The sequence below is a fragment of the Buteo buteo genome, chromosome 12 (genome assembly GCF_964188355.1).
Source record: "Buteo buteo chromosome 12, bButBut1.hap1.1, whole genome shotgun sequence".
In the NCBI taxonomy this organism is placed as follows: Eukaryota; Metazoa; Chordata; class Aves; order Accipitriformes; family Accipitridae; genus Buteo; species Buteo buteo.
The window spans coordinates 8,042,715-8,056,326 of record NC_134182.1 but is presented as its reverse complement, the minus strand read 5'-3'; the positions used below and the strand labels follow the sequence as shown (position 1 = coordinate 8,056,326).

The 13,612-nt window shown below is 44.0% G+C and overlaps 1 protein-coding gene across 3 annotated transcripts in view; it reads right to left on the bottom strand.

Annotated features, from left to right (window-relative positions):
* AIDA (axin interactor, dorsalization associated) overlaps positions 1–13,550 on the bottom strand; it is a 34,576-nt gene extending 21,026 nt beyond the window's left edge. For 2 of the 3 annotated variants that reach the window (XR_012652462.1, XM_075042588.1), the window contains exons 1-4: positions 13,320–13,550; positions 9,468–9,537; positions 2,729–2,782; positions 479–533 (exon numbers count right to left, since the gene is read on the bottom strand). Coding sequence is in view for 2 of the 3 variants with exons in the window: in XM_075042588.1 (XP_074898689.1) it covers positions 479–533; positions 2,729–2,782; positions 9,468–9,537; positions 13,320–13,429 (289 nt within the window). In the remaining variant the exon portion in view is untranslated. The remainder of the gene's footprint in view (positions 1–478; positions 534–2,728; positions 2,783–9,467; positions 9,538–13,319) is intronic. The other variant, XM_075042589.1, reaches the window with a different exon arrangement.
* Positions 13,551–13,612: the final 62 nt, after the last annotated feature.

The following is a 13,612-nucleotide window of genomic DNA, read 5'->3' as shown; positions in this document are numbered from 1 at the left end:
TGACTCTTAACTTTGTTAGTCTGGTAGGTGACAAGTGATTGGCTACCATGAGCACAAGTTAAATATTTTCAAAAGAAAAAATAAATTTCATGCTGCAAGGAGGAAGACCACAAAGTGTTGAAATTCAGTTCAAATAAGAAATGTGCGGGTAAATTTTCCAGCTGATTATATACTGTACTACCGATAGCTTAAATTACTATTTTGTGCAAAAATTAGCAGCACCCAGAAAATTACTTATTTGAGAATAAAGATGAATACATTATCTGAAACATTAGGACTACTATACTTTGAAATTACCCACATTACATTCCTTAATGCACATCAGGTTTTGTCTACGTGGTAACAGATATTTGGAAGCACCACCTAAAACAAGCATTACTTACTGTCAAACCACATTGTGGTCAGTCAGTATTCATGCTACTGTCTTATTTTCCACTGTAATGATAAATGTCACTCAAAATACAAAGATACTACTTACTTGGTTCCAACTTCTTCAAATCCTCAAGCTTAAATTCATCCTGTGATTGGGTGGACTAGGACATTACAAAGAAAGAGTTAGATGTTAGTATGCACCTTCCCCTCAGACAGAGCTACTGTATCTCAGAATAAGCATGCAAGGTGCTTCCTTTGTTCAAGCATACCAGGTTACTTCAAAGCTAAGTCCTAAACATCCCAAACAAAATCTCTCAAACAGAGGCTAGGTTCACAGGTGAGGCAGAAAGTACATTACTTCTCATTTATTGAGAACAAACTTACCCCATGTTCCAAGCTCTAATGCAAAATAAATACTTTTAAAGCAACTAGTTGCTCTTTCATACTTACTACACACAGGAACATTAAGACAGAGGGACTTGTTTTAATTCTTCCCCGATCAAGTTGTTCTGAAGCAAGATCAGCTGTAAGACTGCACTGCAAAGTGATACTCCAACAGGAGCATTCACAGTTCACGACACACGTCCAACATTGTAACACTGGCAGAAATTACAGTATACATGATGAGCTTGACAAAACACTCAGCTAAGAGCTCACTGCACATGGAAGAGGGATTCCCACCTCTGCTTTCTCCAACTCTGAAGAGGCAGTTGCCTCACCTGTCTGTAGCACATGTCTGGTTCTCAGTAAGCCTATTATATTTACTAACTCAACAGTAAAGTTTTTTATTTTTTTATTCTGGGGTAGTTCACCTACAGTTTGGTAAGCTGAACTAGCCTATTCCAAGACAACAAGTGGCAGAGCTGGCATAAGGGAAGTAGTGCAAATAAGAGGATTGGCATTGAACATCCTCTTTTAGGCAGAGGATCAGGTCTTGCCTATTGTGTCATTGCACCCTTGGCATCTCTTAAGATTACTCATTGTTTTCAACATTTCTTTAAGTCCTGGTGGGTTTTGTTTTTTTTTCTTGATTTTGCCCAAGTGTCAACAGGGACCTCCTGCAAGACTACAGAAGGACAGTACAGCAGCTATACCCATACTGTTAGAAGAATGGGAAAAGATGACCACACTTAGTAACTGCTTTACTGTCTTCTAAGAAACCATAACAAAACTGCAGCAAGTAAAATGCTCCCCAAAGTGAAGTGGATGAGAAGTTCTATTACCCTCACATGAGATTATAAAATCCTTGAGTTACTGCTGAGGAACTAACAGCAAGGAAGGCTGTTCTTGCAAGACATCACCTCTTCATTTTGGCAGGTTATGACATTGCTGCATCTTCTGCTATTGCTCTGAGACATGACCTGACCCATGAAGCCGTCCCACAATGCAGCACACCTGCCCCTGTCATAACGTCACAGTGACTCGGAACAAGTGCAATGCTGTTCCAACAGCCCAGGTTAGATCAAAATAGACGGACAGGTAGAGCTAGCTAAGTAATTCTTCAAACGCTGCACAGACTCAAGACTGGTCAGCCCCCACCTCATTAGTCCAGCTCCAGCATGCTGCCTAAATTGCCACTGTATCCCAGCCTCTCAGACAACTGAAGGCAGCACAATGGTGATGCTGCACCTTGTACAGCAACATGAAGTACTCCGGAGCGCTGCTGTAAGTAACTTGATGCAAAATTTGCCTGTCACCACTCTTTGTTGGTAAACAGGTAATCCAGTAACTGAAACTTTGCTTCAGTTGATTCATCGCTCCCCCATCCACACTCTTTTGGACATTTCTCTCACTTCACTTTTGTTTTGGGGATAAGATTGTGCTGAGGGTAAAAGAAATTCACTTCTATGACATCAACTTCCAGTCCAGAAAAAAGCCCACAGAGTAGCTTCTAAATCATTATTTTCACACATTTGCTTACAGCACTGCCAGTTTTCATGAGTTCTACAAAATAATTTTTATTCTACACACACATTCTTCCTCGTGCTCTATTATGATTTGTGGAGCGGCTGAATTAGCGCAAGGGTCACTCCGGGGATCTTTTTACCCTTACACACAGGTTATGAAGACAAACTCATCAGTTCTGAAGGAGGAAAATGAGGCAAAGAGCCAAAGACACAAAATGTGCAAGTAAATTCCTGTACAAACCCTAATACATGCTCATATAATCACTTAAAGGTTTTTAAGGCAGCCACCTGGGGCATCATGTTGACAACCTGGAAAGTCCAAGCGTTCAAGGTTTGTTCACTCTGTTTTCAGAGATTTTGGCTATGGCTGAAGACACTAAACTAGCTTTAAAAAGCTCTACAGTTACCTATCACTAAAGTATGAAGTCACATGGGAAAGAGAGCTATACCTGTAAAGCTGCACTTCTCAGTTCCAAGCATGTTGCAATTTTAGCTATGGTTTTCTGAAAGGAAAAAAAAAAATTACTTAATTTAGTACTGAAACTGTATTCTTCCATATTCACATTTTTTAAAAAATATAAATACAAACAATTGTTTTTTCTTGCAAAGACTTCGGATCTATTATTCAGTACCAGATCATTCAGCATCAAAAGCTTTTTTATACACAAGCAAGATTTTCTGAAAGCACAATAGATGAAACAGACATCTGCCACTTAACTCCCCTCCCACAGCTCATCAACACAGATGGGGGTCATTCACTCAGCAGAAAGTGTAATAATGCCTGCCACTTCATAAATTGTTTATAAACTCAACTGCTCTGAAGTGATAGGGGAGAGGAAAAAAAAAAAAACCCAAAAACCAAACACCAAACCAACCAGTGTATTGCCTTCTGAGAACTTATGTGGTTTGTTCTAAGTTGCCCTTTTAGGAGTCATGCCTACAGTTCCTCTGTTGGGTTTACAATCTCAGCAGACCAAGTCAACCTTCCTCAGAAGTTACAGAAGCCCAGTATCTCAGCACTGAAAAAAACACAGTCCCCTTTTGTGGGTTTTGGTGGGAGAGGAAGTATAAAGGCGGATTATTTTTCTAACTTTCTATTTTTGTAATTTTAAGACATTTAAACTCTGAGTGAAGCATGAAATATATTCTTTGATTCAAACTTGTCAGCTATCTAAGATATCCCTGAGCAGACCTGTGAAGTAATTTCTCATTTTCATTTAAAAATGTAGAAAAGAGGGAAGGGCTTCAAAATAGCCCATTGCTAGCAGTCTTAATTTGAAGACAGGGCTACTTAAGCTTTTATGTCTCACAAAGTAAGAAGCTCCAGCAAGTCACATTTGTTTCTATTACTACCAGCTGAAAGGAGTTAAGACTTCCATAACTGATGTCAAGTGGATACAACTGGACAGTATATTTTACATTGCCTAACCATCACAAGTTTGTTCATTAACTAAAAGGTTTTAGTGAAGAAAAACTAAGACTACTGCAGAGATAAGTGCCAAATAGAATTCAAAATGCTCTGTGGAACACTTATAGGGCAAGAAAAACAGCCACAGTGAAGCTACAAAGAAAATCAGTTTACTTTCAAAGTAAGTTTTCCCCCCAGAAGGAAGATAAAAGTTGAAATATGCACCTGTAACCCATTCTCTCCTTTTAAATCAGGCAGTATAAAACCAGCTCCCCTCCAAGCTGGATGCAAGGGGAGGAAAATATTTCCTAGAGCACAACTCCAGCATCAATGAAATTCAAGAGTATGGGCATCTGGCAAGTTACACGGTATCAGTCAAAAGCCAAAACAACCCTTTAAAGGAGGGTTACATTTTAGGCTCCAAGAGGTTTGTAGCAGCAGATAAAAACTAGACATGCTTTCACAGCTACCTCCCCCTAGTCATCTGCCCTGACTCTCCTGCTAAGAGATGTTACTACTCCTTCTCAATCAGTTCCTGGGCCAAGTCTAGTTTCAATAGGCTGGGCTAAAAGTGAAGTGGCTTCAGTTTCAGTTCACCTTATGCCAGGCTGAAAGAGTTCAGGAGCTGAATCATAAGCAGATCAGACATCAATACCTCAAGGGCAGAGCTAACAGCTGGAGTGTGTAAAAGCCTCAGATACCTGATTTTCATCTGCTACCATGGGCTTATCAAAGCTTTCAAAGCCATTTCTCCCCAACTGGTGTCTCCTCTTGTCTTAAACACTCTTTTACAACATGGCATTAGCACAGACTTTACATCCTTGTAGTTTATATTACTGTTCATTGTATGGAGGTCTTAGAAAAATTCTTTTCAGCACCTTCCAGGAAAGTAGCAAGTGATGCATATTAGCGCAGGACACACATTGTTTTCTCCTCTGCCCAGGATGCAGCATATGTAGTGGTGTGCTGTTTGGGAATTTTAATATAGAGCAACATCACTGCATGCTTGCATGCAACATGGCAGAGTAAAAATATTACAGCTCTATTTCTGTGGAGGTTTGTTTTGTAGTCTAGGTTCAGTCAACAAACTTCTACCTCCCTGAAATAAATTTTGCTACGTTAACAGAGATCCACAGCTGGATGTCCAGCATAGCTTGGAAAAACACAGGTTTTTTAAAAAGAAAGGAGTACGCACAGTCCTGGATTAAGTTTGACACTTTCAGACCTGCACTCCGCACATGGGTGTTGTGGATTTACATATACCTTCAGGATGGATGGGAGGGCACCAGGTAGTACTACAGAAACAGATTCTCAGTCCCTCGGGTGAGAATTCACTACATCCATCTCATCAGCTGCAGTGCAACAAAAGGAATTCCTTTTTATATTTGAGAACATCTGGAAAGATACATTTGCAAAGGTAGAATCTTAAAGAGGAAGGTGTGAAGTAATGGGTAAAAGAAAGGAATCCAGAGGTTCCCTAGGGAAGGGAGGGGAAATCTCTGAGGTTTGACTACAGCTCTAACATTTGCAAAAACCCAGCTGTTCAACAGTTTGGGTGTTGACTGCTGAGCAAAGAGCATGCCTATGCTGTGTTACATCAAAACCCCTCCAAATGCACCACAGAAAGAGGGCTACGAGTTCACAGGGTGCCAGCACACAGTCTCCATGCCCCACCACAGAATCAGAACACGTAAACAGATTTTCACATGGCTTTTATCCTCCCGGTCTCACATGTAGAGCATTAAGTCCACACTGTAAATGATGTCTCAAGAAGCACTGCTCAATGCCCATCCCCTTTGTCAATTCACCAATAAGCTCAGCAACACCCCTGTTCCCTATCCTGCAGATTTGTAACTGTATATTCTTAAAACTGCCTGAACTAGGTACCTCCTAACAGGACAAACAACAATACAAAATGTGTGTCCTCTGGCTCCTGGAGGCTGAAGGGCAATAATGGCTCTAGAAACAGATTAATTGAAGAGAGTTTGGGAGTCTTAAAATAGTAAAGAATAGGTTTTATATGGAATCTATTGAAATATGGCAAGCTCCCAGCAGGCATTATTCATAACTATTTTTTTAAGGGACCACACCCAACCCAAAAGTTAAAAATGCAGCTAAACACCGCTATCATTTTCAGCTGCAACTATCCCATGCAAAGGCTCCTTTTTGCAGCACAGAAAACATTCTGCATCTCATTAGAAAGACTGAAGCCATAATTAACTTTACTAGTTTGAAATAGTTAAGATTCAGTTTTATGTAAACTCGTGATTAGAAAGGAAAAAAGTCAGTTGATCTTGTAGTCAAGGTTTCTTCAGTGCAGTTGTGTGAGTAATGACTGTGCTAACTGTAATGCAGTTAAAGATGTTTGCATAAATACAGAGCCAGAGCAGAGTTTGGCTTTAAAGAGAGGTCTAGGCTGTTAGGAGACCAGTAGTTTAATGAATCATGCTAAGACTGTTCAACAGTGCTCTTATTTCAGCAAGTTCCAATTGCATAAAAAAAGCATGATTTTCTAATACTGAAGAAAACTCAGCCTAGCACAAAAACAGTTACATGAGAAGCAACAACTGCGGTTACAAGAGGGCTTTAAAGGTCAAATTTATTGCACAGAGAACTGGGTGAGAGTAACTATAGCTGGAGGCAAGCTGACAACCATGACCAAACCTAACTGTAACAATTCATGTAGCAAAACACAGTGGTTGTTCATGAATGAAGATGGGATTTTTTTTTAGAGAATGAACGTAAAATAAAGAACAGCAGGATGCAGATGTTAAGACCAAGGTAAATCCACCAGTAACTGCATCTGTTAGTAATCCATACATGCAGCTTCTAGGTGACCAAATTGTTGCACAGCCTCCTTAAAGCTGTTGCAGGGTGACTAGATTTAAACACAATGATTTGTTGTTTGCAGTATTTATCTGCAGAGAAATTCTTCAACAAAATTCACAATTACTAATGAAGATTCCAGCCCTGTCAATTATCCAAGTCAAGACAGAGTCTTCCCTAAGGACTAAAACTCCAGAATTATGTCCAGCAGTAGATATAAGATGACAACCACCCAGAAGTCGAAAATGCAGGAATGAGAAGCAAATTCTGGAGACTAGTCTGCTCTATCAAAGGAAGTAGCATACAGTGTTTCAAAACAGACTCTTCAGATCAAAAGCAAAAGGGCAAGATACGAATATTTAAAAGTCTGAATTCTTACCATAAACAATACATTTATTATAAGATAAAATGATAATTGGCTCGTATGCCTAGGAAAGAAATTGGTGGTATCTGTCAAGTGTTGTTAGATTAACAGATTGTATGATTACATTAGCAAGTAACACACCATCAATTATGGTGTGGCCATATCTGCACTGTAACACCACCTGTGATGAATGAAATAAACCCAAACATGGTAAAAGTTTATACAGACAGATGGGGCTGAGGATTTGAACCTAGCCTTGTCCTTTCCCTGTAGCTGTAAAGCTAGTAGTTTTCCCTTGGTACAAAGGAATCACTGCTGAAATCCATCTTCCCCACAAAGTATGTCAAGTAAGAAACAACGACAGCCTCACAGTAATTCCCAGCAGTTGGAAAACAGCTAACTGTAAATCTACAGAAAGACTAGAATGAGGGTAGATCAAGCAACTGGAAATCATAATTTGCTTCACAGCCTTGTCTTCTCCAATCTATGCAATTCTGTGCGCAGCCTTGGCCAGTAATATCAGATAAGCAAACCCTGAAGTTTACACACTTTTCTACATTCAGAAAAATAAAGAGGTGGCTCTTATATGACATATAGAACCTCAGAAAAACAAGATATTAGGGAAAGAGACTTTCCAGAACCAGGAAGAAATAGCATGCTGGTGGATACATTGGCAGGAACTTACTTGAGCAAAAGTAGCTGTTTTGGTATACAGATTTTTTTGAAGGGTGGCAAGAGAGAAGATACACTTCTATTTAACCAAACTGCTTGAAAACCCAGAAGCACACTAAACTCTACTCCTACACACCAAGTGAATGATACTAGCAATGACAGTAATTGGTCAGGATCACTAGATTATACTGGCTGAGCTCCTGCAGAAATAGGGAAGACCAGAACAGCAAGGAGATTAATATCAGACTAAAAGATTTTGCTGTATGGATTTTTAAGTGTTTCTTTCAAAGCAATAGCAAGACTCTTTATTTTTGTGTCTAGCATTAGTCTTGGTAGAGGAAGGAAAAAGAATGTTCTCTCAACAAAACATTGGGGAATTTGGCTGTGTATGTGGCTAATGAAATAGGCACCACCATTTGATAACCAGGCTTAAAGTTTCAGTGCATCAGCCCCTTACTGATCTAGAAAAAAAAAAAAAAGGCAAAAAAAAAAAAAAAGCAAGTGATATAAATGTCAACCTCTTTTGTAAGTTATATCAGCTTTAGAAACAGGTATCACTCTGCAAGGATTCAAAAACAGCCACTCCTTATTGTTTTCTTTTCAGAAGACTGTCTCCTTAAGACATGATCGCAGTCGCGCATCTAACATCTGAGGTCAGTTATCTCTGCTTCCTGAGCCCCCCAGGCCTTCCCTCACAGCTGACCTCACTCACTTCCACAATCTGGTCCAAGGTCCTTTCCACAAGATTCAGGGAACATCTGGAAGCAAAGCCCTGTGTGGTTCTGGTTCCCATACTCACAGGAGATGATGCCTCCAGAAGTGAGATTAACAGCTTCACCTTCATGAAGTAACCATATTTTCAAGAGTATCCACAGAGGGGAAACACACTGTAAAGATGACTATAGCTGAGCATGATGGAGAATGCTACCAGCAAGGGACAGAGAGCAGAAGCAATCAAAGACTAAACAGCTGTCCAACATTAACAAGGCTCCCAAGCCTTCAGTTCAGGAAAGGTGGACCAAATCCTTCTCCAAGAATATGACTCAGTTTAAGATGATCATGAGCCTTATCTTCTTCTTTGCAGAAGGTAAACAGTACATGGAAGACCAGCTCTTTGCTTTTCTTATTGGTACATGTCAAGGAAACAGTTACAAACCTAGTAAATGTCAATTTTCAGGCAATACCATTGCTCAAAGAAGTGATCTTATGACTTGGAAATCTGGAAATACAGGGTTTCTCTAACTTGGTATTCCTGAGAAAAACATGCCTTTATACAAGACATGAAAATTTAGCAGGGTCTCATATCTCAACAGATTGTATTTTGCTGAAAATGCTTGAGCATACAAGACCTCAGATAGCATTTTCCTTTCAAACCCTGTCACAGAACTGCATTAATACGATCCTGAGACAAAAAACAGCCTTTTCAGCTGAGGGGAGGGAAGAAGGAATAAAGTAATTTCAGTATTTTGAAAGACTATAAACAAATAACATTCTAAGAGACTACTAGGGAGTAGTCTGCCAGGACCCTTCCCAGTCAGGTGTTACATGTTAAGCTAACATCTCCCCCACAGATCCTCAATATCTGCAGTTTAAGACATTTTGTATTCAGACTTCAAAACATAAATTGTGCTAACGTTGTATAAGCAAGTTATCAAAAGGTCACCCAAAAAAAGAAACACCCAGGTTATGAAGGACTCTGGCCAGCATGCATGACATTCAATATTACACAGCAGAGCACCTGTCACATCTAATGACAACAACTGTTTTAGCCATGCTGGGCTCTGTTTCTGTTTGCGTATATTGAGGGAGGAAAAAAGGTCTCATAAGGCTCTGGTCTGTGAGATAAAAAAAAAAACACCATAATACACATCAACATCTACAAGACAAGCTCCTTGCCTGAGCAAACAGCAATACCCACCTTTTGATCTTCTGTGAATTCCGAGTTGTTGTGCTGAGACTGTGCCTCTTTTTGTAGATGCCTTGCTAATCTGGATGGGGTGAAAAAAAAATTGTAGAGTGGGAACAAAACACAGAAACACACACCCCCCCACACCCACACCCCAGACTCCAGAAAACATGTCAGCCAAAAGGTCCACAGACTGCTGCTCCAAATAGTTTTGGGGGTTTTAGGGGGTTTTTGGTTGGGGGCTTTTTTGACAAAGATTTCTAGAACCATGGTAGGCCATACTTTAAAAAATCCAGAAGATGGACAAAGTATGCAACTACATGAGGCAGGAAAGACTACATATGTAATGTATCATGAAGGGAGAACAGGTAAGAAGGTCCTTCTAGCCAGCAGCCCCTTTTATAAGCACTGACCTTTTTCCTCTCCCCATCCCCTTATTTTATAATAAACCATACTCCCTGTGAAGACCTACTGTGGTACAAGCTGACATGCATTTCACAGGGAGAATTTGAGGCAAGTTGGATTGCCAGGAGGCGCGGGTGCGGGCACCCTAGGCGACGGCCACAAGTTCTCCCAGTGCTGGAAGCCAGGCGCAGGGCGGCTTGGCCCAGGCTGCCGGGGTGTATTAGCTCACATTTGTGCCTGTCAGCATCACATGCAGAGCAGATACCCCACCCCTTGTCACCACGGAGACAGGAGTACCAAGAGGTTTGGAAAGTAACAGTAAGCAAACAGCTCAAGAAAGCGAAAGGAAGCTAGAGAGGGAAGCTATGGGAAGAGTTACAGTTTCCGTCCGGGGAGGAAGGAGAACATTAAACAAGCAAAACCTCTGGGCAATTGTTGCCATTCGCTGTAAATAATTCTTCTTAAAAAAGCAGAGGGGGAGGAGGGACAGGGGGCTGAAGGGAAACCCAGGGACAGCAGCAGTACTCAGGGCATTGCAATACACTTCCGTCTGGAACCTCACAAGTTTGCATTGTTAAAGAGATTCAGCTTCTCACTGCCACCATTGCGGTGGGGATTAGCCTGGTTTTGGGGTGGCTTTAAAATACATACACCAAAACAGATTACTATCAAAGTCTGTCAGAAACAAAAGTCAGAACTCAATTATTTCTTTGCTTTTCCTACAAATAAGCTCTCTTACAAAGGGTTGAGGCCCTTTAGCACCAGCAAAAACACAACCAAACAGGACAGGGTAACTGCACAACTCACTGGCGCTGCCCCCCTTCGTAAAGGGGGAAAGGTGGTGGCTAAGACAAAAAGCACAAACATGCTTGAACTCAAATGTACACCCCTTCCCTACTGCCCCACCTATATGATACACAGGACATATAGAAAGGCCATTTAAAAGTAACAATTGAAGAAAGCATATCACCATCACAGCAATATGCCACCCGCAAGAGGCACCACAACAGTATTAACATTTCTGCAAGCATCAGTAGCACAACCCTCTTTTCATTTGTCACTCATACAAAAAAACACCCTAATTCAAGTAAATGCATCTGGCATCCCACTTGAAGCTTGTTCAAAGTTGGATCAGATCAAGTTCCACAGACAGGGACATTTAGCAGGGAAGGCACTGCCGACAGTTCAGAGGGCTCCTGCGTGAGTAGGCACCTGAATGAACAAGGGCCAATCTTTGCACCAAGCTTCCTGCACTTCCAGGAATACCATAAAGACCCGAGCAGACGTAGGTCCCCCTGGACACGGGAGGCAAATAATTGTGTTTTACATCAGCCATTAAATCCATGGACTGAACTAGCTTAGATTCGGAAAAATCTTTCTCAGTGTCAGCAAGCTCACTGTAACCAGCTTCTCCCCAGCCTCCCTGTGTTGATGAGTACAGACCTTGCCAGTGTTAGCAGCACCTGGCCAACTGCAGCAACACACTTGTTCATCCCATCTCAGGCGGGCACTTGCGAAGGCAACAGCATAAAGCCATGCTGTTATGTCTCTGCAGAGCTACAGGTAGGTATCTTGCCCTGTGCTTCTTACTTGCAACTTCTACCCTATAGACTGAAATTGTTATTCATTTACCTGCTACATCTGTAAGAAGCAGATATGCATACTGAAAAGGTTCTGCTCCTCCCTAGGAAATATCTCCCTGTAATCCTTTGATCTTCTCTCCCCTTTCTTCTCCCTCCTGGAACCACAGAGTTCCTCTACTGACAACTACTCTATTCAGTAGAAACTCATTGATAAGGCTCGTAAGAGCAGCCTACAATACTACTATGCAAGAGGAGCTTTCTTACAAAGATATCACACTGCTCCAAAGTCAGGATAAAGCAAGGGTGCAGCTCTCACCAGACACAAGCGATGCTGGGAGGAAGGGAACAAAAGTTATACTTCGACTCTCAAACTGGACCGTCTGCAAGTGTTTAGTGACCTTACTTCTCAATGAAGCGAGCTCAGAATGAGAAGCCTGAAGACTTTTCACTCTGAAGAAAAGTCATTACGTGAAACAGACTGCTGAGACTGCCAAGGCAGTTTAAAGCATTGGGATCCTGCTGGACTCCTCGTAAATATCCATCCAGATAAGGGCAGTTATTAAAAATACCTTCTTTTACTTTATGATGATTGTTGTTTTCTTCTGAGATACAGATCTGGAACAGAACTTCTTTTCATCCCTGTGCCAAGGTTTGTAGTAATAGCTTGCCCTGCTCTAAAGACCATCAGGAAACTACAAGTAACTGAACTTGCATCATCCTGTCTGGTGAGTGAATGAAATTATGAGATTATAGCGTCTCATGACTATGCTGTATGTGGCCAGCAGTCTAGTTACTCTGAATGGCAACTGAACTGGTAGCCACTGCGGTGACAGCCCGTAACTTGAATAGTCCTGAAGAACGCTGGAAGATCTCTCGGAGAGCATCCCTTCAGCTGACTTTCTCTTGGGGAACAAGTGCAAACCCTCTGGACTTCTTCCGGAAAATTCACCATAAGAAACTTAGCCTGCAATACTCAGATCACAAGGAAATAACTTCCATCTTCATGGTGAACAGAGTAGTAGAGGAGAGCATTTGACTAAAGAAGCTAGCAGGTGTGTTTCTGAGGATACCATCAACAGTGCCCTACTGTGCCAGTACGCCCCTGACACCAAGGGATTCATGGATGGTGCGGTCCCACCCAGCGCAAGCCAGTCTAACCGGGGCTGATGGTTCCCCACTCTTCCACCCCGGTTTCATCAGGGGTGAAACACGCAAACGTGCAATGGACCAGTTTTCACCCCGATGGGTCGTTTGGGGTTTGTTTGGGCTAAGGCCAATGCTTCGGCAGTCCATATGCCTCAGCCGGGTCCCCCCTTCCCCACGAGCACAGTGCCCGGGTGGACAGGGCGATGGGTCGGGGGTACCCCGAGCCACCGGTGCTTATCGCCGTGGGGCTCCACCAACCCACCGCCTCCACGGCCCACGCCGGGGCAGAGGGGGGCGAGGAGGCCCGCAGCTCCGCGCCAGCGGGCTGCCGGCCTCGCAAAAGGCCGGGCCGGCTCCCGCCTCGCCCCCCAACCCCCGGCCCCGCTCCACGGCGAGGGGGGCAGCGCCCGGCCGAGCACCCGCCACCGACCGGCGGTCTTGGCGGGGCGGCTCCCGGCGGGTTCGGCCGACCACCCCCCCGCCCCGGCGCCGCCTCGCCTGAGAGGACGCCCCGACCCACGGCCCCGCGCCTTATATAACGGCAGGGGACCCGCCGGCGGGGCCTGAGGGGTGAGGGGGGCCGCGGCCTAGGCCCGGCGGGCGCCCCCCTGCCCCGGGGCCGCTCCCTCCGTGTGTCCCCCCACCCCACCCCCGGCCCCTCGCACGGGGCTCTGGGGCCGTGCCGGGGACCGGCGGGGCAGCGCCGGGAGCCGCCCGCCCCCGCACTCACATCTGGTACTCGTCGATCGCCTCCACCAGCTGCCCCCAGGAGTCGAAGTCGGTGCCCTTCCTGAAGCTGGCGCCCCAGCGCTGCAGGAGGCTCCGGGCCGCCTCCGACATAGCCCCAGCACTAGGGCACCATGCTCACCCCGGGCCGGGGCACCCCGCCGGGCAGCCGCTCCCGCCAGCCCCGCGCCCGCCGCCGGCCCGGCCCAGCCCAGCCCGGCCCTGCCCAGCCGCCGCGACAACCAAACGCGGCGAGCGCCGCCCAGCGAGGTAGGCTGCGCCGGCCGCGCCCGCCCC